The sequence below is a fragment of the Mastigoproctus giganteus genome, chromosome 11 (assembly GCF_048544385.1).
Source record: "Mastigoproctus giganteus isolate SK-2022 chromosome 11, ASM4854438v1, whole genome shotgun sequence".
In the NCBI taxonomy this organism is placed as follows: Eukaryota; Metazoa; Arthropoda; class Arachnida; order Uropygi; family Thelyphonidae; genus Mastigoproctus; species Mastigoproctus giganteus.
This window is the reverse complement of record NC_143585.1, coordinates 178,052,831-178,076,460: the sequence shown is the minus strand read 5'-3', so window position 1 is coordinate 178,076,460 and position 23,630 is coordinate 178,052,831. Positions and strand designations below refer to the sequence as shown.

Below are 23,630 nucleotides of genomic sequence, written 5' to 3'. Positions count from 1 at the left end.
AATAAAATAACCCTTTCTTTTCCTTTCTGCTCCTAAATATAAGTGCATATGGAGAGATGAGAAGAAATGTTATAAGAATTCAAATCTTTGCTGCCTGCTGACCCTGCTTGGGGGTGGGATCTTCACTGCTGACCTCTGCCTGGGGGTGGGATCTTCGCTGCCAGCTGACCCCTACAGAGGGGTAGGATTTCAGCTACTGACTCCCCACCTGGGGTGCAGTCTGCACTGCTGACCCCCTACTAAGGGGTGGGATTCCTGAACATACTGTCTAGTGCTTTACTCTATCACTTTAACTAACAACTCCTCCTTCCTATTTCTATGTGGATGCCTCCAACTATCATCTCCATCTTTCTATCACTATATTCCTCCCAGTGCCTCCTTCCCCATCTTCTGCCTGCTATACATCCACTCTCCTTTCCTATATTTCCACGGGCTTCCCAAGACCATCAGTTCTGGGGTCGCCCAGAAGGAGCTAAAATATGAATCTGGCCTGCCTCTGCGCAGCTAAAGATGTGAACAAGGGGCAATCAAACTCGTGTTTATTGTCCCCCCAGATGCTAAATCGCCTGACGCCGGCCACTCAAAAAAAAAAAACACATCACACCTTCACATATTCCAACACTACCCACAAACGGCCGGCGCTGGCGCTTCCTCGCCACAAGACGAAAATAGTGGCGAATCCGAAAAAAAAACCACTAATAATAATAAGAAAAAGAATCCAAAACAAAGAGTGCGAGAGTGATAGCGCATTTTATAGGTTACTTCGGATGAATAAATAAAAAGGCGTAGTTGTCATTAAATTGATAATAATGTTACTGGAGGGTATTTCAATGTATTCTCCGCAATCCCCCATGCTTGTTTGTGTTTGAGTTCATCACATTGAAGATGTCTTCGGCCACCAGTCTAAAAATGTCGCTCCCCATCCATATTCAATGAGTGCTTCGTAGCCAAAGTCACCTGGATAAGGACCGTTGGCAAATGGGTTGCGCGATTAATGGATAACCCAAAATAAACGATCGAAATTACCCTCCCTGCACCGCAACATTGCCATTCTATTCTGCAACACCGCTGTTATGAAATGCGACAATCCAGAAAGCCCTCAACAACCCCACACACGTTGATGTTATTTTCTTTGACATAAAAGCGGCCTATGTCTATTTTGTCATAACGGCTCTAATCACCATTCTCCAGCATTACTTCAACATCACTGGAAGAACTCTCAGCATCATTAAATCAATCCTGGATTAAATCAATCCATAGACATTTCATCATCTCACATTGCAACTTTCGGACAACTTGCATTACTAATAGGGGTGTCCCACAAGGGGAAGTCCTCTCATTAACCCTATTTGCCGTAGCGCTGAAGCCTCTTCCTGGTATCTCAAACTGACTTCCAATCATACGCTGACGACCTAAAACTTTGTATCACATCTAATCAAACTCAGGTTCTTAGCACTACCTTGCAGGCAAGTAAAACCATTTATAACCTCCAACAATATCGCTTCCATCGAGTTACAGATTAATCAAGCAAAGACAACCCAAATGTCTTTCACCTAGAAGAAGTCACGCAATGATATCAATCTTACCATCAATGGATCACCCATTCAGAAAGTTAAAACACACAAGGATCTCTGATTAGTATGGGATGAGGGGCTGCCATTTATTAATATCTTTATTGCAGGCAAGCTCATTTCAAGCTCACCTCCTGAACACAAAAAAAAATATAAATAATAAATGTAGTCTCCAGCAAATCCAATCTATTCGAAGCATTGATAGTAACGGTCAAGATCAACTCTTGCTTATTAGATCTCGGTGCAATATATACACCCCCAACCCCCGATGCTCAGACAATCAATGATATTGCATCCTGGCTAATAAATACGCTTCACACATCTGCTATCCACCTCATCTGTGGGGATTTTAACTTACCACCAAATCTCCAACATCTTCATGAGTCACTTATGGCTAAGATTGCACCTAGTGGCCTCAGGATCATAAACGAAGGCCCAACTAGAGGTCTTCATCGCCTGGATCTCATATTATCGTCTGGGTCCTGTAGCGTCGACATTAAACCCGAAACTCACTTTGAATCCGATCATGAACCCATCGTAGTCCTATTGCAGCTCCCAACGCCCAACTTTAATGTCTCCCACTACGTCAAAAGGAAGATCATCATCTCTCCCACCTTCCTACAACCGAACAGATGCCTTTATGCAACAAGATTAATTCCCTGGGAAGTTCTCGAATCAGGAGATCCGGAACTGGCTCTAGACATATTAACTAGATGGTTGCACACTGTTACTATGTTCTCAGCAGCTAAACAGGTCAGTATCTCCGCCAGAACTAATGCTTGGTGGTCTTCGGAGCTAAATCACAGTTTCAAGTGCAAACAGTCCCTCCATAAACAATGGAAACAGTCTGGTACAGCATATGACCGAACTCAGTACTCCAAAGCTAGAGCACTGTTTAATAGACTGAAATCGCAAGCCATTAAAGAATACACTGACAAGACCTTATCCAAAGGCAAAGTGCCATATACCCATAACTCTGAACCAGATTCCAATTTCAATCCAGTTGAATGGATCAACTATGTAGCCAGATTCCAAGACAACATCACACAACCATATGATTACCAACCAGACCCCATTTCAAGTCCAGATGATGAGCTGTTTTCTATTCAAATCGATCGACAGCAGCTTCGTCAAGCCATCAACTCGCTGCGTCCGTCATGCACCGCTGGCATCGATAATGTCCCACATTTCATCGTAAAGTGCCTCAGTCCATATATCCTTGATCCTCTGCTCTACTTGTTCAACTCCATCCTCTCCCATAGAGTGTTTCCTGCATCCTGGAGGAAATACACTCTCGCCCCACTACCAAGCCAGCCGAAGCACTATAGACCGATATCCACTGCATTCACGCTCCTAAAGCTACTGGAAAAAGTCCTTCTTCCGCATATAACACGCCATCTTCTTCCACAACCATCAAAGCAACTCCATTATGTTCTCCCTAATAGATCAACTATCTCCAACCTTCTGGCAGTCCAAACGGAAATTCTAAATGCATTTGAGGCCAGATCAGAAATGGCGGTTGTTTATGCAGATATCGAAGCTGCTTTTGATAGCATCAACATCTCAGCCCTTCTGAATCTCCTAACCAATTTCTTTCGGATTAAAGTGACGTTTTCGCTTGTCTGCACTCGCTCCTCTGGAATAGAACAGTGTACCTCACTCATCGCAACCTCTCCTATACCCGATCCATCAATGCATGTGTGCCGCAAGGTGGCGTTTTATCGGGGTTACTTTTTACAGCCCTCCTTATTCCGTTTGTGTGTAACAGAGATGATGTCATTACCTACGCCGACGATATAAAGTTCCTAACGGAAATACCACCATCAGCCGACAGGGGAGTGATCACATCGGAAATCTGTAATAAGATCACAGCTTTCTCTAGCCATCTCAACCATTTCGGTCTCAAACTGAACACCCAAAAATCCGTTATTATGGTTTTTTCTCTGAAGAAGTGTCCCACATCCATACAACCCTCACTGCAGGGTGCAGTTATTCCAAGTGTTACTAAACACAAAGATCTCGGTGTAACGTTCGACTCAAACCTTGGGTTCAAATGTCACATCGAATGTGTTCTACGCAAGATCAACCGAATGCGCTGGATTGCCCGTCAACATCTTCTTCATAACACAGACGCAAGAACCACAATCAGATATCTGGAAACCATTGTGTATCCTACCTTTCTGTATGCCTCTGAAATATGGGCATCCGCAGTACCTTCTCTCGTGAAGCCCATCTTCGCCAGTGAATACTGGATATTGAAGTGGGCAACCCACAAACATCGACTCCCCCCTCAGCAGAGGACCACCAGCATGGCCGACCAACTCCAAATCCCACGGCTGCCTCAAATAATCAGCATGAGGAGAACTGTGACCACAGTCAAAATGCTGGTTGGCAAAATCAACTCCCCTGACTTCTGGGATATATACCAGTGGCATGTTCCACTTCCTTCCTTACGAGCCACCCCTCTACTTCAGCTACAACGGAACAGGCTGAAGATCAGTGACAGATTCCTACCTGGACAAGTACTTCCTACAATACAAGCCCTGCTAATGATCGGAGTTGACCTGCAGAAATTCGCTTCTGATCGCAATTACAGGCGCTCGTTGGCCGAACTTGTTCCCCTTTTGTTTGGCCCCTGATGTCGACTGTTACTGATATCTCCACTTGCTATCTCCTATGAGGCGCAGAACCGCACGTCGCAGGCAGATCGACGAACTGTCTTCACAAGAAAATGCAATACCGAACAATAATGTGGCACTGTGAAATTTTCTGACTTGTGTGAATATGCTTAAATATGTGCTTTGTACATATGAACGTGTACATACCTTGGTGTACTGTCTGCCTCACAACTATGTACATACTCATATCTATTGAATGGCTAATGCTACGTTTTTAATTGTTATGTAATATTTTATACTGCACAAATTTTTATACTGTACATATTTTTATATTTCTATATCATTGTCAAGCCCCTGGCCTCCTGGCTGTGGCGGGCACATTATTGTATCTTTACTGTACAATAAAGATTTTCTTCTTCTACTCCGCTATGTGGGCGATCCGCCAGTAACCTTAAAATCACCAGCAAAGCATTCAAGTCACTGGGATTCATCAAACGGAACACATACAAGTTCAAAAACTACAGATATGCGGTTATCCTTTATAAAACTATTGTTCTGCCAATCCTTGAATTCAGTTCACCCATCTGGAATCCTCACACAAAGACTTTAACTAACAAAATTGAAGCAGTCCAAAAAAAACTTTGTCCGTTACCTTACGTACCGCAATCCTCTATTCTATCACTCAGTGTATTATGAATCGCTGTGTGATTACTTTCATCTGAGGCCTCTGTGCACTAGAAGAGTTACTGCTGACATCGCCCTTCTAGCCAAAGTAATCACTGGAATTTATGAAGCATCTGATATCCTGAGTAAAATAAACTTCAATGCTCCCTGTAGACAAGTCAGGAACCTTACACCGTTTCGCCTTGACTCTGCTCCACGGACTTTATGAAGTTCAGTCCACTGAACAGAATCAGCAAATGACTCTCTCATTGACTTCTTTGACAACTCCCAATCACTGATGAACTCCATCCACAAGTTTGCCTCTTCACTTAAACTGCAAAGTGACTAGCTCACATCTAATTATTGTAGCTTTTTATTTGTTATATTATTTTTCTATTCTCTAACGGATTAATTATTAGTTGTTTTACCGGTAACTTAACTTAATACAATCCTCTTTTGTGCATATGCTTTTATTTTTTGAATCTATATCAATGTTTATCGTCCTGTAGGATTTCATATTATTGTTATTATGTTTATTGATCTGATCTCAGATACACTATTAATGGTTACCTGTTGTGTATCTTGCTATTAATAAAATAAAAATAAAAAATAAAATAAAAACTAACGGGAATTCATGACGCCGAACTGATAAAGAAATACGTTGTCCGATGTGTCTATCCCATACCTCTCTATGCAGCAACTATTTGGTCCTCTGCTCCCACAACACACTTCAACAGGTTCCTCAGCCTGGAATACTGGCTCCTGAAATAGCTCAACTGGCGGACTGACAACCAATACACCATTTCTAGGGCCCAACTCTACATAAATCTCGAAGTCACCCCATGGAAACAACAGATTGTGGCAGCAAACCTTCTTACACTTGCCAGACTAATCACAAGATGACTCGGCGCTCCTGACATCACTGATCTAATAAAAACTTCCCGCATTACCGGAAGAAATCAAATGGACCCAAGGCTCCCACTCACAATCGGTTTGAACAACCTGAAACGATTGAGACGCATGTTCCCAGGAAACACGGTAGATTTGATCAACAGTCTATCCAGCGACCTGGATAAATTCTGCGAGCAACATACATACAGACGTCAGAAGCTAATGGACACATACACAAACTTGAACCTATGAGAGGCCACCAGAAGAAAAATTGTCACGATAATGCATCCCATGACAAGATGAATGAAAAATAAAATAAAGTGAAGCCGTCACTGGTCCTCTCTCTTAGAATCGATTACTCAAAAGACGCCTGGCTGTGAGCACTAGGACAGTCAAGACTGAAGAGATACCACGGGCAACAACTGCAGATGGACTGCTTCTATCCTTTATATTTTTGTACACATTTCTCATGTTTTTGTAACTTACAGCACTTTTGGTAAAATAATATCCTTTAATTCGGGACACTTCGGTAAAGTTAAGTGTAAGGTGTAAAGTGTGTTTAGGGTCGAACGGAACCAGGGGTTTCCCCCATCTCCGCGTAGTTTACATTGTGGTGTGATACAGTTCACTGTAAAGGCCAGAGATTTAAAAGTATGTGGATCTTGAGGTGTGTGATGTCGTGTACCGTTGTCCTTCTGGCCATTTAGCCGCCAGACCCCTGCTGAAGCTTACACAACTTTCAAGTATGTAAAATAATAAACACTGTAGGTTGTGTACCATTCGGGTTAAGCATACATATGCTCCATGTAACCGCCGGACACATGTCCCTGCCTTAACCTCTGAATGTAAATATCACCCCCCCCCCCAGCTTACTGCTGTCCAGGGAGTGGCTCTTGAGCAGAACAATAAACAGATTTAATAAATAAATAAATATCGATGAAAGAAAAAAAAGCAACAACGTTTCCTTAACTTTTTCAGTACTTACTGCCTTTAGGTAAGATGCACATTTTGCGGATGGTGTCCATCAGAGATTTCAAAGTCATCAAGTCGCTACTGACCGGACCACTGAAAACGCAGTCTTCAATGCATTTCAGAGAGTTTGGGATTATCCTGGAGGGAAGGAACACAAATTCGCCAACATTAAAATACAGCAATCGGTTTTAAAACTAAAATCACATTAAAAAGTAGACTAAAAAGTAAAGCATTCTTAAAGTAAAAAATACTTTAATTCTGTTTAGTCAAAGCAAATATTTTCAGATATGAGTTGGTAATTTATCAAATATTCTACAGCCACCAGCAGAAAATTGTAATTCATTGTAAATGTTCTTAAGGCAGCTGATATGCTTGCAATGACACTCACTAACATATTCAACAAACACCTAAAATGCTGTACAGTTGCTAAAATGCAATAAATAATATGTACTCATAAATTCTATACACTCAGGAGCGGAAACAATGTGATCATTCCTCTTTCCATCAGTGGATGCATGCCACAGGACTTAGGAGGAATGTCACTGATTTGCGCAACATACTTAGTGGTGGCACGAGTAGTGCCTGTCAGTTCATCAGTACGAATCACGCGCAATGGGGAAAGGAAAGGACCTAACGGAGTTTGAACCGAGAGTGATTTACCGCGCTTGGAAGGGGTCAGTATCTCAGCAACAGACGAGGGATTTTCGGCTGATGGCGAGAGTGATCCGAAGAATGACATACAACCACCAGATGTGCGAGAACGGGAAGACCACTACTGGTTGGCAGTTGGCAGATGCTGAGCCGTACAGAAGAACAGACGGTTCGCAATCCCTCAATTAACGGCGGACTGCAACCAGGCCGAAACAGAGAGAACAGAGAAATGCTCCCCCCGGATAGGCTTACTGAGCAGGCGGATTGTTCATATGCTCATGCTGACCAACCATTATCACCTCCGCTCGCAGTAGGCATGGGAGCACCTTTTTCTGGGAATTGGACGACTGAAAAAGTCGCCTGGTCATATGAATCAAGAATACATCTCCATCGTGCCAATAGATGGGGACGCGAGCAATAGAGAGCGAGCAACAGCTGCTGCCAGACTAAAAGGTCGGACGAAAACAGGCCGGTGACGGTGATATTACGGTTTGGGAGATGTTTTCACTGATATCAATGAGTCCCCATTGAGCAAACCCTCACTGCTAGATCCTACCTCGGCATTGTTTCGGACCAAGTTTTTATCGTAAATGGTGACCGTCACATTACTAATTTATCGATATTCCAGATGGCACTGGACTCCTTCAACAAGACAACACCTCTTGTATCAAGGCCCGCATTGTGCGCGAATGATTCGAGGACTATGTCCGTGTACTCTCCTGGCCGCCAAATTCTCCTGACATCAGTCCTATCGAACATTTGTGGGATGCGGTGGTACGTAGCAGTCGCCAGTGAACGCCAGGACTTCGCTCCGTTGCCGAAGTTCGAGACATTCTTTTGTCTGCTGTCCACTCATACTTGAGAACATTCCCCGCGGTCTCATGGAGACGCCGGGTCATGGCAAAAGGCGGTCCAACACTATTAGGTTGGTGTTCATAATGTTTTGGCTCGTGAGTGTATTTGCTTATGTTTGGCCTGACGTAGCCCAGTGGTCAGGAGCGAGAGTGCATAGCACGCGTTCCTTGAGTGGACCGGGGTTCAAACCCGTGACTACTAAATACGATAAATATTTGTATTGACGATTTATTGTGAACTCTACTGACTTGGTTGTCGCCGGAGTATAAACAGAAAATTTATTTTTTATTTTTTACTCATCTCTGGACAAATTCGGAGGAAAAATTGATGAACCTGAAACGTTAAAAGTTCCTTAAGAAAGGGACCTTTCAACTGGGTTCAATTAACGGACTAGAGACAACGTCTACGTGGTGTTTCTCCTTGAATGAACACACATACTGATCATAAATCCAAATAATAAATAGACGATGATTCTTCATTGAGACAGCTGCCAGAAAGTAGGCCTGGTAGCAAAGTGCGCAATAAACAAAAACAACAGCACACACGCTGTACAACCATAACAATACACTCTTTCTCGTTTATTCCTTCAACTTCCGTTTTCTGGAACAACTGCTTTTCACTCGTATTTCGTGAAAATTACAATCTTCAGAAATTCAAGTGTAACGTCAAGTATCTCCCTTCGTCCTCTCAACCTTCAAACCCACGCACAGTACCAAGCGCTATAGGTTCTAATACCTTTCGTGTTTGGGAGTTTCACAAAAGCTGTAAATGAACACACAAAGAAAGAGGGGGGAATTTTCACACTGAAATCGCAGTTAGGGAAATGGATTTATAAGCGGTTAAAATGACGCATCGACAGTCCACGGGTTCGGGTCCTAATGAGGCTTGAGATTCTCTTGGGTAACGTGACATCGACTTCTGAGATCGTTAATTAGTGCCGAAGGTTCTTGCGGCACGAGATAATTTATGAAAGCTGACGCAGGCTTAGTGTGATTGCTGGAGGGTACCTGCGTTTAGCACCCTCGGAATTTGAACTGAGCCTAGGGATCTGGCTGGCCATTAAAGAAAAGTAAGGAACAGTGGCTTCTGTAACGAGTTAACCCAAGGGCCAAAGGTTTCATGTTGTCGTGTCTTCAGCAGCAAGAGTTCCTTACGCGAGTACACGAAGGTTTATTGAGTCATTCACTATGATTCCAGCGCACACCATTCACTCCCTCCTCAGATATCTCTTGGAAATATTTGAGGAGGAACGATCTTCTTTCCTTTTACATTTCGATCATATTCCCGGCACGCCCTTCATCTGCCGGGATATGAAATATGATTTAAATGTGTCCCGGCTGATCAAGAAGAAAAGCCCCTGAGAACTGCGAGCATGATTGGGTGCGGATTGAAAAGAGCTTTTTTTTGCGCATATGCACGCACCTGCTCTGAGGTATCGCTGCATACTGAGTGTTTCTGTTTCGTCGGTCCTTCCGTCCCTCGTTCTAAGACGAACAGCCGAGTTCCCTTGAAGGAACCGTGCTTCCTCTCTCACGACACCATTAGCGGCTAAAATGCAAAGAAGAAAATAATAAATAAAGTTTAAAGCTATGACGTCAAAGTGTGTACTTGCTCGGAAGAGGGCGCAAGAGATGCAGGTTTTAGTTCTCGGTGTGTGCGAGTGGAAACCATCGTGCAGTGGCAGGTTTCTTTGTGCTGTTCGATTTCGGGATTAGTTTGAACTGTCAGCTTCCTTCGGTAAGTGAATTCTCTTCCACTTTTTTGCTAATTTGTATCCGTTTTTTTTCTGCGACTGGCGTGATTTTGTGTTACTTTGGTTGCGTACCGCACAGTATATACGGATTCAGACACGTCCCAAGCGTTGAAAATGTGTGTTGGGGGGAGGGGATTGCCCTAACTTTGAAGCGTGCGTAGGTTGCTCGTGTTGAGCAGGTTTTGTAAAACCATTAGACATTCCCGATTACCTTTCTCTATCGACTATTTTGATCGTAGTCGGCTCAGCCAATCAATGCGATGTGCTTCTCGTGTACAACTGTCTTCGAGAGCCAACTTGCACGCGATGTCGTCAAAAACCGAGGTGTGAGCAAACTGGGATTGACCACAGCTATGCCCAGAAATAAATTTATTATTTTTGACGTTAAAAAAGGTTTTTACTGGCGTAATTCCAAAAATTTTGTAACGAAAAACCGTCATGCGAAAAGTGTTACGAAAATTCGTTCCAGTTGAATTTATCTTCTGCTGGACCAAATTTAATGAAATTTTGCACGGCGCTTCATCTTGGCTCTAAACTAGAGGAGAAAATTTCAAACCTCTGAAAATTGCGGTAGTTTCTCCAGGATAGTGGAAAATATGAACGTGTGATCGAGGAACTTTTCTGACGGGATAATGTGGACGGATAGCGTTTCGTTAGAAAGCTAAGGAATTGAGAAAGAGAAATATTTTAAGATGCAAAACCACTTTCGAAAACACATCTGGTTTCAAGTGACCTGGTTTTTTCATAATAAATATAATTTGTTTCTTCACAATTAACCTGTGAGGCTGGAAAAGAGGTTTTGAAAACGTTCTTCAACTTGGACATGTCATCAGATCTTCCGACAAATACTACCTGTAATGAAACAACTATAGATGGGGTATTTAGTGTGTTCAATGTACAATTTGTATTTCCTACTTTAGTCATCACAAACCAATACTTCAATATCATTAATAAAATGAAAACATCGTTATATTATTATCCACGAATTTTATAAATATCTCAAGATTAAAACGTTTTTAATTCCTGCCGATCACTCTTAAATGGAAAGCGGGTTAATTATGCTAGCGGCAGGACACTAAATGTACCTGCTACAAATTTTCTTTTTTTTTTTTTTTGTTTTAAGGCGATTGTCATCAGAGTGTCATGCTTGCCGTAACAGCTGCTCTACGAACCGCATAGGCAACCATTCAGCTTAGGGTGAGATCGTAGGTTCTGTCCTCAAACTCCTCGAAGTGTGCACCAATCTCTTGGTTTCGGAGCATTTCCGCGAGCAGGAACCTGTCAACTTTCTTCAGCCACCGGACGAAGAGATGGGAGGGCTCTTAAGATGGCGGGGGATTCTTCACTCACACAGCTGCCAGAAGCAACTAAACCACACGCGCTATACATACAAAAGAATCCACTCTTTCTCCATTTTACAGTTCGGTAGCCATCATCGAGTAATGTGGCAGGTTTCATCTAGCACTCAGAAGCTGCCCTACCTAAGACAGTATGACGCAACATCGTATAATGAATTATCGTGGGGGTGGGGGAGATTCTAAAAGTAAATTGGAAGGACGGGGAAGGTTATTCGTCGAATCTCCCTCATTTTCAAAGTGCAACACTGCAAATCAGTTAAAGCTTTCGTAATTACTTACTCGCAGAAAGAATCCAAAGTGACATCGAACTGCAGAGCGGTGATGTTCAAACCACAGGCAGCGACATTGCAGGGGGCGCACTCAGATTTCCAGACTCCTGAAACAACAAATTAAGAAAATAATTAACACCATTTGAAGACTGCTCGAATTAAGTGGACAACGCCTCTAAATAAAATAATAATCTACAGTTTTCTTGAGCGTGAACAGCGCATCAGCTTGCACGTAGACTACAGTGCGAGCTTTGACTATATTCGGAATGGGCAAAAACGGACAACATTCCAGGCTGGCTCAGAAAAAGATTCGTGATTATCGCGTGCTTACACGTGAAAATCGCACGTAGAAAGCAGTTGACCAGTGCAACCTATACGTGTACGCGCCGCCCTTGGCTGCTTACACGTAGAACTCAGGTAGCCGCTTACCTGTAATCAACAGCGACATGCAGGTGGAGCTTCTCACTGGCTGTGAACAGAATAGAGCATTTGACCAGTGCAACTTCTCGGTATGCGATGGGGTAAAGTTCTGCACTGGTCAACTGTTTTCTGTTGTGGTCATAGCCACGCAGCTTCGCCTGCGTGTCACTGCTGGTTTCCGGTAAGCGGCTACGTGTACGCACCCTAATTTTGCGCAATAGTGAGGCAGAGCTTCCATTAGAAGACTTGCGCAATTCGATGCAAAAGTACGCGGCATGTACTACCTTAAATACAGAGCTTTATGGTAACTGAAAAAAGTTTCCAGCACCCCGGCTTGGCCTAAAACTGTGCAACTAACGAAAACGTTGTCTATTTGAGCTTTCTAGTTGTTGTGAATGACAAGGGTGGGTGGGAGAAGCGACTCCGACTTCTTCCTGGAGAAGCGACTAGGTGAGGGCCGTGCAAGACTCCCCACCACCGCCGCCTCAACGCTGGCTCTGTGAGTACCTCCTTGCCGGGACAACCCCAGCTTTGAAAATTGTTAAAAAATACTTCTCGTCGCAAAATCTATAAATGACCTTTATAGAATTATTAACTAACTATTTAGCAACCTTTTTGTCACCAAAAGGAGAGTTAGTACAAAGAAGCCCGCTATCAAAATGCAATAAAAAACCGTTTTTTTAATTTTAACACAAAAAAGAAAATGATAGATTTCAAACGTAATCCCTTTATGAGCATCGAATAACGCATAGCTAATGTGATTTTTAAATTTGTAGCTCCATTAAAGACGGGGGGGGGAGGACTCAAATTACTCGCATTTTCCTGTCTGGCGCCGCCATTTTTAATTTAAAAATACTTTAAAATCATATTTTAAACCTACTCGTTGAGCTCTTTCATATAACAAGCTATAGATTGCCGACAACATTTTGTCCCCCGCATTTTATCCCCCCCCCATTTCTCAGACAAATTTTTGTCAACAACGATCAATATGGCGTTATGTTGGTCCACATGATGTACAAACCCGTACAAAATTTCAAGTCAGTAGGTTGAGTGGTTCCAGAGGTACAAAGCTGTGACAGACAGACAACCGAGTGACGGCGCCTCCGTAGCCAGGTGGGCAGGAGCAGCAGTGCGTAGCACATCGTGAAGAAGAGTTGTTCAGTTGTACGGCTGTGTGTCTTTGTTGCTCCGGTTAATCAGTTAAATTAACAGAATTATGCTCAGGTTTATATGATGATTTTTATGTTGGTGTATTCCTAATTTGATGCTGAACAAGAGGATATCCATTGTGTGGCGACCTGGACATCCAGGTATTTATTATTTATAGTTTTCTTATACTGCAAAATTTGCTGTTTTTGCTACTCACGGCTGACCAGAGATACCTATCGCTTCCGGCTACAGGTCAAGGTCAGGCAAATGCGCTGTGGGTTTGTACTTGCGGTCAAGTGACCATGGCAACACACGTCGTTTACTGCCTCCTAGCAATTATCCACGCCTCGGACAAGCGGATTTCTACATCCAACAGTAACAAGTCTAGCCAACTAAAATAAACCGTAATTTTTGACTTATTTTGTATCTGATCGGTAAACGTATCACTTGGAATACGATACGTAGTTAAGGCAACTACTAAACACAATTGTAAACTCTTTTCCAGCCCACTACTCGTAATCCTTTTATCTGCGCCTAAAATCTGAAAATGCCTTTAAAGCAAGATCACCCAAATAATGAAAGCTGTGTAATTTGTGGAATTGTTCCGGACGTAGCTATAAAATGTACTTCCTGTCTCAAGACATACGGAAGCGAATGTCTCGCGTTGGACCTAAAGAGGCTCGGAAAGCAGCGACGGAAAGTTTGGCAGTGTCCCCCCTGTAAGGGAGAAAATTATATGCATTCACTCGGAACAACTGGTGAAACTTTTAACGACGTTAACCAAATTTCGGAATCACCTGAGCACAGGACCCAACCCGAACCTGAGGTAGACACGGAAAAATTGACATCGCCAGATGCACATGTGGAATTGACACCCGACTCATTACAGGAAGAACAAAATGACCATTCAGATCTCATCATGCAAAAATCTAGTAGCTCCCAACAGGATAACACCCTATCAACAGAGATCTCCGCAATAATTAATCAAACATCACTCGAACACAGTCCACTCCTGGTCTCGCTCCTCACAAATATTGAGACAACTCTATGTATAAAGCTGTCGCCAATTCATAATATCCTCGCAGACCTACTGCTAGAAAACAAGCGACTACGAGAACACAATGAATGCATACACAAAACATTGGAGGTGTTGCGGAAAAATTTTGAGGACCTGAAGCAATCGGTTTGTGATCTTGCTGTTCAAACTAACCATCATGAGCAGCAGCCTCCGGACGAACACTTTCACGCGAAACCGAGAGCTCCTACCCAAACCACCCCATCTTTATTACCACTTGACCCCTCTCCAGCCCCCATTCCTACAACATGTGAGTCTGAAGTTGTGTGCCCTGAACGTAGCACTAGACTTAAATATATTGAAATCACAGCAGATGCCAACGGATACTCAGGAAACACTGCCTCACAGAAGACCCAAAGAATTCATCAGGAGCAGAATCGGCCAAATCGCACCTATTCGCGATCACAAAACTCACATATGGGGTCCTCGCGCTCAAAACCGGATAATGCTTTGGCTGCTGAAGTACATCGCAATTGTAGTTCCGCTTCAAACAACGTGAGAGGTAACCATTATGCAGGGACTACGATTGCATCTAATGTAAAGACCCATAGAGACACTACAACGTATGCAATGATTGCAAGCCAACGAACAAAAGAACAAACACTGACCCGTAATCCAACTGTTAAGGAACTGAGCCCCAATCTTAAAGTTATTGGAACCAATTTGCACTTCAGCAAGATGCAAATTGCGAACACTGGAATGATGAGCAAGCGGATCCGTAATGTCTTCATTAGTAGGCTCTCCCCTGCTACCACAGCTGATGATGTGGAACACCTTCTTGCTGCTTTCAAAATGAATGGTAGAGTCACCAAGCTATCCACAAAATATCCCACCTACGCCTCCTTTAAGATCGATGTGGCTGATGCAGATTTTGAAGCACTCTTCAATCCTGAAATCTGGCCTGCTGGAGCTCTTGTTATGCCATATCTCGGGCATAAAGGGCAGCGATATAGAAGTAATGGAAAGGACTCCCACCAATGGTACCCTGATTCATAGCAATCCCAGATCTCGTTACCGCAACTAGAACCACAGACACGAAACACCAATATGCCGATCCCTGTGCTCATCAGTCCTAGACACACCCCGCTGAATCGAGTCGTGCGATGTCAGAGACCACCTGTCCGTATCAAAGTACCTACAGTACCTGCCTGCACCATATTTTATCAGAATGTGCGTAGTCTTAGGAACAAGCTTGACACTATGGAGCAAATTCTGCTCCCCGGATATTTTGACCTGCTCGCCATCACCGAAACCTGGCTCAATGACGATGAAGAATTCCTAGCAGCAGCTGCCCCAGCTGATTATGGGGTCGTATTCACATCTCGGATTGCACGCAAGGGTGGAGGCGTCGCAATATTTTACAAGAAATCCACTTTCAAGCTATTGGATAATAAATCCAGTAACTCCCCTAACTATGAAGCAATCCTCGTTACGTTAAGATACAACTTCGTGACGTTTGACCTCTGTGTGGTGTACATACCTCCAACGCCTTCCCCGCAAATCATCCTTGAAGTTTCCAACTGGATAATCAATCAGCTGCATCCCACAGCCTCTCACGTAGTTTGTGGTGATTTCAATTTACCTCCTCAGCTATCTAATATGAAAAAGGATCTTCTGGCACACTTGAGATGTGCTGATCTACAACTTATTAATGAAGCTCCAACCAGGGGGAATAACCTCTTAGATCTAGTTCTAGCCTCTATCCCTTGCACCCTTGATTACATTGCAGAAACGTCATTCGACTCTGATCATGTCCCAATACATGTGACTGCATATCTGCCAGCCCCCAAATTAGAAACCAGAAGGACAACAAAAAAGGTTGACATCACTAGCCCCAACTTACTTGACGTAGATAAGTGCATCAGAGCCGCCTCTCTCATTCCCTGGGTGGCCTTAGAGACTTGTGACCCAGAAATAGCTGTGAACATTCTCACAAACTGGATCAACACGGTTGCCAAATATGCCGCCTCTAAAAAAATCACAATCAGTCCATATACAAGACTTTGGTGGAATTCAGAACTCAAAATGAGTTTCCAGCTGAAGCAACAGCTCCATCGCACATGGAAACGGTCGCAAAATGTCAATGATCGCATCGTTTATTCTAGGGCACGGGCTCAATTTAATCGCATGAAATCTGAGGCAATCAAATTATATGTTAACCGAGATCTGGCTAAAGGAAAAATTCCATACAAGAAAGTGAACCTTCATTTTCCTCTGCAATTTGATCCTGAATTGTGGCTCGATTTCGTCACAAGATTTAATCGTAATCCTATCAAAAACTCAGATCTGGCTCTACTAACAGAGCCCACCCAGCAAGAAGTGTTGAGCACCATTCAGATCACAAAACAACAGCTGATCGTCGCCATCAATTCTCTACCTGCCTCGTCAACCGCTGGTGATGATGGAGTTCCCCAATTCATGCTCAAATGCCTAAGTCCGTACATTATTCAGCCACTTTTAATTATTTTCAACCAGTTACTCTCGAACCAGATTTTCCCACAGCAATGGGAAAACTATCTTATCAAACCTTTAGCCAAAGTTCAGTCGCCATCGAAACCTAAACATTTCCGACCCATCTCCAACTCCTCCAGCCTGCTGAAGCTCCTGGAGAAGACCTTACTCCCGATCCTCACCAAGCAGATCATGCCCAGTAATCCAGCCCAAATTCACTACTCCCTTCCAAACAGATCAACGATCACAAATCTGCTAGCCACAACGAATACTATCTTGTCAGCATTCGAGAAAAGGCACGAACTAGCTGTGACTTACTTAGACATTGAGGCTGCATTTGATGCCGTCCAAGTAAACCAACTACTCACTCTCCTGGAATGCCACTTCCAGATCACAGGGAACATATTATGCTTTCTCTCCTCTCTTCTAAATAACAGAGTTATAAAGCTTCATACAGGAGATCGCAACCTTACTAGATCCGTCACCGCAGGAGTCCCACAAGGAGGGGTCCTTTCCGGCCTTCTGTTCTCATCTATTATCTTCCCACTGGTTGCACATTCTCGATGTCTACTGAGCTATGCAGATGATATCAAGATACTGACTCCCATCATCCCTGGTCAAGACCTTGATCTGGTAAAAACGGAAATTAACAACACTCTCACTGCAGTCACATCTTACCTCTGCCAGTTCGGGCTCAAGATCAATCCTGCTAAGTCCGAATTCATGGTGTATTCATTGAAGCAAACTCCTTCTTCTCTCCAGCCTTCGGTCGGCAACATCCTCATCCCAATTGCATCCAGCCATCGTGATCTGGGCGTTGTATTCGACTCCAAACTTCGATTCAACGCCCACATAGACATGCTCCTCACACGTGCTTCAAGACTCCGGTGGATAGCAAAACAGCATCTCCTTCATATCAGAGATAAAAAGACAACCGTGAGGTACATAAGAGCAATCATCTTTCCACCTTTACTCTATGCTGCTGAAATTTGGGCGTCAGCGGCACCATCAATAAAGAAACCACTCTTTGCCACAGAATTCTGGCTCCTAAAGTGGGCCAACAGGAAGCACAACCTTCCAGCTCTGATTCACACCACGCAGCTTGCCAACTCTCTCGGGATTCCACGGCTTCCCACCTTAGTCGAAGACCAACGCCTCCTAGCAACAGTCAAGATGATAACAGGCATAATCGCAACACCTTCATTCTGGGATACCTGTGGCTGGAGGATCCCCCCTGCTGCCCTTAGGGCCAATACCGAGCTCTACTCGCATTCAGCGCGACTCCATCTCTCGGACAGGTTCCTTCCTCAGCAGATGTTCAAGCAAACCCAGGCACTTGACGCCGACCTGAACAAATTCGCTATTGACCGGACTTACAGGAAAAAAATTATGTCTAGTAGGACTAATCTGCATTGACATGTGTCCTTGCATCTGTTCCTGTCTGATTGAGCTGGTGCTCTTATCTCGATGTTAAGTCAGCTCAATCAGACCTAACTCTCGTAAGGAGTTCTCTCCTTTGTATAAAATATGTTTTCTTTTGTAAAATTACCTGTTTTTGTAAATTAATTGTTCTATTTTCCCGGAAGTTTCGGGAAGTTGTACAAATGTAAACCCCTGGCTTTTTGGCCGTGAAGGGCATTAAAGATTATCTCTCTCTCTCTCACACGCTTCTTGATTAGACCGGGGTTCAAGCCCGTCACCACCAAATACGGAGGATGCGGAAAGGTCAGGGAATGACCACCGCATATCCCCGGAGCAATATGGCCTTAGTTGCTAATGCTCCTAAAACCCGAATAACAACAGGACAAGACTGATCACAAAAACACACCATCTGGAACATCATTTTTCTGCAAGATGAGCTCTACTATCATGTCCTTTCCGAGTTTGCTCAATCAACCTTCCAACTGAGGCGTACTAATCAGACGAGAATCTCGTAGGCAACAGTTCGACAGTAGTACAAAGGGAATCCACCTAAACACACTGCAAATCCTCACGGGGTACGATAAATTAGTGCCTCTGCCGGGATACTATACGCTGCAAACCCCATCCGGGGTAGAATTAACTTCAAACCTTGCTGACGCCTTCGGGTGTGAGATGACTTTGCACCTGAATACTGAAAGGTGGATTAGTGCTACAGACGCCATATAGCACCTCTTTGCAGGGTAACTGTTACCCTGCAATCTTTTTTTTTTCCTTGGCCCTTTTCCCCAGATCAGGGGTTCTAATCTTCATTCTTCCCTACTTCTGTCATCGGGGGATGCCGCTTTTTTTTTTTTTTTTCCCACGTCTTTCTTCCTTCCCCTTTAAGTTCCCCTGCTTTAGCTATCTTCCTCGTTTCTTTCTTTCTTTTTTTTTTTTTTTTTAACTTGGTGTCTGCCAGGAAACTTAGGCAACCCTGGCAGAGGCCAGCCAGAGTATTATGGGCAGCCTGACACATCTCCCAGTGGTGGTGGCGGGCAATGTGGGGTCCTGCGGCCAGGAAGCCAGAGACATAATAGAAAGTAAAGTTACTCTGACACAAACCAGACATCACGCTTTTTCTGGCTGGCTTTTACAGAAATTCTGTATTTTTTTCACGAAGTACCATGGTGCAGATGTGGGAAACCACCGATGGCGCCTTCCACAAAACACTATACCACTATTCCCATTTAATCAGAAAAAGCAGTAAATAACCGTGTTTGTTGGCCTTTTGATTTAATGAAGTTCATCATTTTTATCGCTACATTTAAAACGTCTTTAAATTCCCTTGGCGTACTCTTACAACTCAGGGCTGGTCTGCGAATGTTACAATGAACCCAAGTAACATTAGGAGCAATTTTTCGGATTTCAGCCATCACCCCCACTTTTAAATCTCTGGTATTCCCACCCACTCTCAAAATACAGAAACAATTAGAATTTTACAGATAAGCGCACAGCGCTCTCGAGCCGCAGCTGATGAGATCAGAAACGTAGCCATAGAACATAATTATGATATTGTCTGTCTACAGGAACCATATTATTCATCCCAAGTAGGTGGAACAGCGCATAAAATCATGGGCTACCCCAATTCCACTAGAATCATAGCAGCTTGTGATCCTCCACCCAAAACTGCAATTGTTGTGTTTAATAACGAACTAGTTATTACTGCGATTACAGGAGAATGCTCAGCGAATGCTACCTGTATCCTCGTATCCTCTAGTTCCATCTCTTTCTACCTAACTTCACTATACTGTCCCCCCTCAGAAGATGTGCATATAGCATTGCACCTACTGGACAAGATCTGTGATAAATTCGCAAATAATAACTTGGTGGTGGCGGCGGCCCTGAACGCCAAATCGACGTTCTGGAACAGTGGCTTCACTGATCCTCGGGGAGCCCAATTTGAAAATTTAATTATGGCTCACAGCCTTTGTATTAAAAATGTACAAAATAAACCATTTACTTTCTCCACTACCAACGGAGAATCAAACATTGACGTCACACTTACTTCCATAAGGATGGATGACAAAACTGGAAACTGGGACGTGAAACCCTCCTTGGTGAACAGCGATCACAGGGCTATCACGTTCAACATATCAAAGAACTCCCAACACAATGACTTGACTGTCCATGACTTAAGAAGATACCGTACGGATAAAGTCAACTGGAAAAAATTCGAGGATTATCTGCGTACAGTATTTAATGGAGAGGATGCTGAAGCATTAAACCAACTATCGGCTTCAGAATATGTAGACACTGTTCAGCAACATCTATATATAGCTATGTCAAACTCAAGTAAAAGGAAACATATAAGAAAGCCTTCAGTGCCATGGTGGAACGCTCAGCTTTCTGCTTTGAGGCTTCAAACTCAACAAGCCAGACGCTTATATCAGCGTAGTAGACATCTTTCTAACGAGGACGTTGAAAGGCTGAAAAACAGTTATAGAGAGAAAAGAAAATTATTCCATCGAGCCATATCTGAAAGTAAGAGGACCTGCTGGCAAAACTTGGTCAAAGATGTTGGGAATACCAACCCCTGGGGGATCATATATAAAATAATGAGGAATAAACTGATAAGTGGAGATATCTATCAGACTGTAATTAGTAATAACCTAGAAACAACAGACTGGCACTCTACTGTCGGAACGATCGTTGATAATTTGTTTCCAAAGGATCTACCTCACTGTGATACTCCAGAACAGGCAGAGATCAGGAGGAAAAACCAGAATTATGTTGGATCTACCGATGTTTGCCTTTTCACTCTCGTGGAACTAGGAGCTGCTACAGCTGAACTCAATAAGAAAAAATGCCCTGGCATTGACTTGCTAGAGAATTTGGTAATTGTGAATTTTTTTAAACTGTTTCCCGATATACTACTGAATATGTACAATAAATGCTTCCTCAAGGGACTTTTTCCCAAACCCTGGAAACTAGCTCTACTGAAAATTTTATATAAACCTGGAAAAGTCAAAACAAACCCAAGGGCGTACAGACCAATATCCCTCCTGGCTAACTTAGAGAAACTTTTTGAGAGATTAATTTCTCCCAGAATTGCAAGCATGTTATCGGACCAGCAATTGTGCTCAGATCACCAACACGTATTCAAAAAGGGTCACTCGACCGAAGATGCTATAATTTCTCTTCTGAAATACATCCAGGATTCTCACAGCAAGTATGTCTTGGTGGTGTTCGTGGACTTCGAGGGCGCATTTGACTCCCTCTGGTGGGACAGCGCCCTCGGGTCGCTACGTTCAGCCATGTGTGATAATCATATCTACCAAATTATAAGATCATACTTTCAAGACAGACAGATCAAGGTTTGTGCCCAACACCTGACTTACAGCACAACTGCTTCCAGAGGGTGCCCGCAGGGTTCAGTCCTGGGGCCTCTCCTCTGGAATGCAGTCTTAGACCAATGGCTGACAAAGAAAAATGGAGATTGCAAAAAAATTGCATATGCAGACGACTTGGCGGTTGGCGTTACTGGAATGTCGAGAACAATCGTAGAACAAAAGATCCAAACAATATTGGATGATTTATCCAACTGGGCCAATCTAAACAAGCTCAAAATTTCCCCTACAAAAACTAATTTCATGGTTTTTCGAAAACAATTCAATTATGGCAGACCTCCCAGAGTTATCCTAAATGGCTCACAAATCCCCTACGTATCCAGCACCAAGTACTTGGGACTTACAATCGATGACAAACTAAACTTTCATACTCACGTATCCAAAATTTCTGAGAAAATTAAAAACTTCACGGCTGGAATTGTAAGGATTTCCAGAAAAGAATGGGGCCTCAGCCAAAAGACGTTGTCTTTATACTATAAGACAATCTTCCTACCAATTGCTGCGTACGCAGCAGGTGTTTGGTTCTGGAGGGTCTCAAAAACTAAGACCAGGACTAAACTTCTTTCATTACAGCGTTCGGTGTTGCTCACACTTCTACAAGCTCCTCGGACGGTGTCGAATAATTCCCTACAAGTTCTAGCAGGAACCCTGCCCCTGGACCTTTATATCTCCTACAGGGGTATGATCTACAATCTCAAAAAAGGAATTTATGTAAATATTTTTAACATTGTAACAGACCCTACGAACAGAATAAAAGAGGAAAAAGGAAGACTCTGGAAGGAACTCACCGCTGTTTGGCAGCAAAGATGGGCTGAAAGTGAACACGGTGAGGTTACAAGAAGATACATTTCAAATGTTGAATTCGCATCATTACCCACAGTCTCAAAATGGTTTGTGCCTAGAATGACTACCTCATATTTAATGACTGGCCACGGATCGCTCAGGGCTAAATTTTTCGAAAGGAGCCTTGAGCCTGATCCTTTCTGTCACTGCGGAGCATCTGAGACATGGCAGCATGTTGTCTTTGAATGTAACGATTATTCGAATGAAAGACAGGTACTGCTGAGTAAAATAAACAATCCCTCAGAAAATAATGTACATTTGCTCATCGAAAATTCTGATGTCTTCACTACATTTCAACAGTTCTCTGCGGCAGTTTTCAAGAAAAGACTCGCGGCTAGAAACTCTACTGCGGGGTCATAATGATCCAGATTAACTCACTTTTGGGAATAACATATCGGAAGATAGCCATCGACGCAACAGGAAATGACAGGTAGACCCCTTTCTCCTCTAAGTGATGCTGGATGGGATTCCAAGAAGCTTTGTGTATAAACGGGCCTAAATTATTAGGAAGCTAACCTTGAAGAATTGTAAATAATTGCTTATCCGTACAGTTAAGAATACCCATACTTCTGTGCACCCGAACACACTTCTCTCTTATGAAATCTTTCTTTAAAAAATATAATAAATAAATAAAATAAAATAAGATCTTCTCCCCATAAGAAGAATCCTGCAATAATCTGAAATGCCATCAAGCCAATTGAACACAAAAAACTCCAATTTCTGCTCTGTGACTGATAATTTATAGCTACACGTATAGAAAAACCTTCTGCAAGAACGCTAGTGTTACTGCGAGTGCTTTAATGCATGCTGGGAACTTCCTCTCCTGCCTAAAGCTCAGGAATACCATGTGAACTTTCTACATGGAAATCGCATCGAGGAACTTCTATCGCCCAATACTCTACAAGCTCAGATTCTACCGGGGAAGAAATTAAATGAGACTACATTTCCTGAACAGTTAGACTACTGGACAGTCTTTACAATTGTATAAAACAGAAATACATGTAACTATTGGTAAGTAACAACTAATGTTGCTGTAAAAACGACTGTAAATAATTCTCAAATTCTGTTGCTAGAACTGTCAAAGAGAGAGAGTGGTAAATCTCACTGTAATGTAAATAGTGCAATCATCAATGTTAACAGTTTATTTCCTTGTTAATGCTAAACTTAATAGGGTAACTGATATACATAATGCTACTGATAACTGCACGTCTCTTTAAAAATGTTTGTCTTGGCTGAGTGACTTCAATGAGTTTTTGAAGCTCCAGCTTTTTTTTTTTTTTTTT

The 23,630-nt window shown here is 43.0% G+C and overlaps 1 protein-coding gene across 1 annotated transcript in view; it reads right to left on the bottom strand.

Annotated features, from left to right (window-relative positions):
* The window catches only part of LOC150078593 (uncharacterized), a 50,009-nt gene that overhangs the window by 6,001 nt on the left and 20,378 nt on the right, over nucleotides 1-23,630 (bottom strand). The window contains exons 2-3 of the mRNA XM_090385026.1: nucleotides 11,612-11,708; nucleotides 6,729-6,853 (exon numbers count right to left, since the gene is read on the bottom strand). Coding sequence (XP_090241152.1) covers nucleotides 6,729-6,853; nucleotides 11,612-11,708 — 222 coding nt within the window. The remainder of the gene's footprint in view (nucleotides 1-6,728; nucleotides 6,854-11,611; nucleotides 11,709-23,630) is intronic.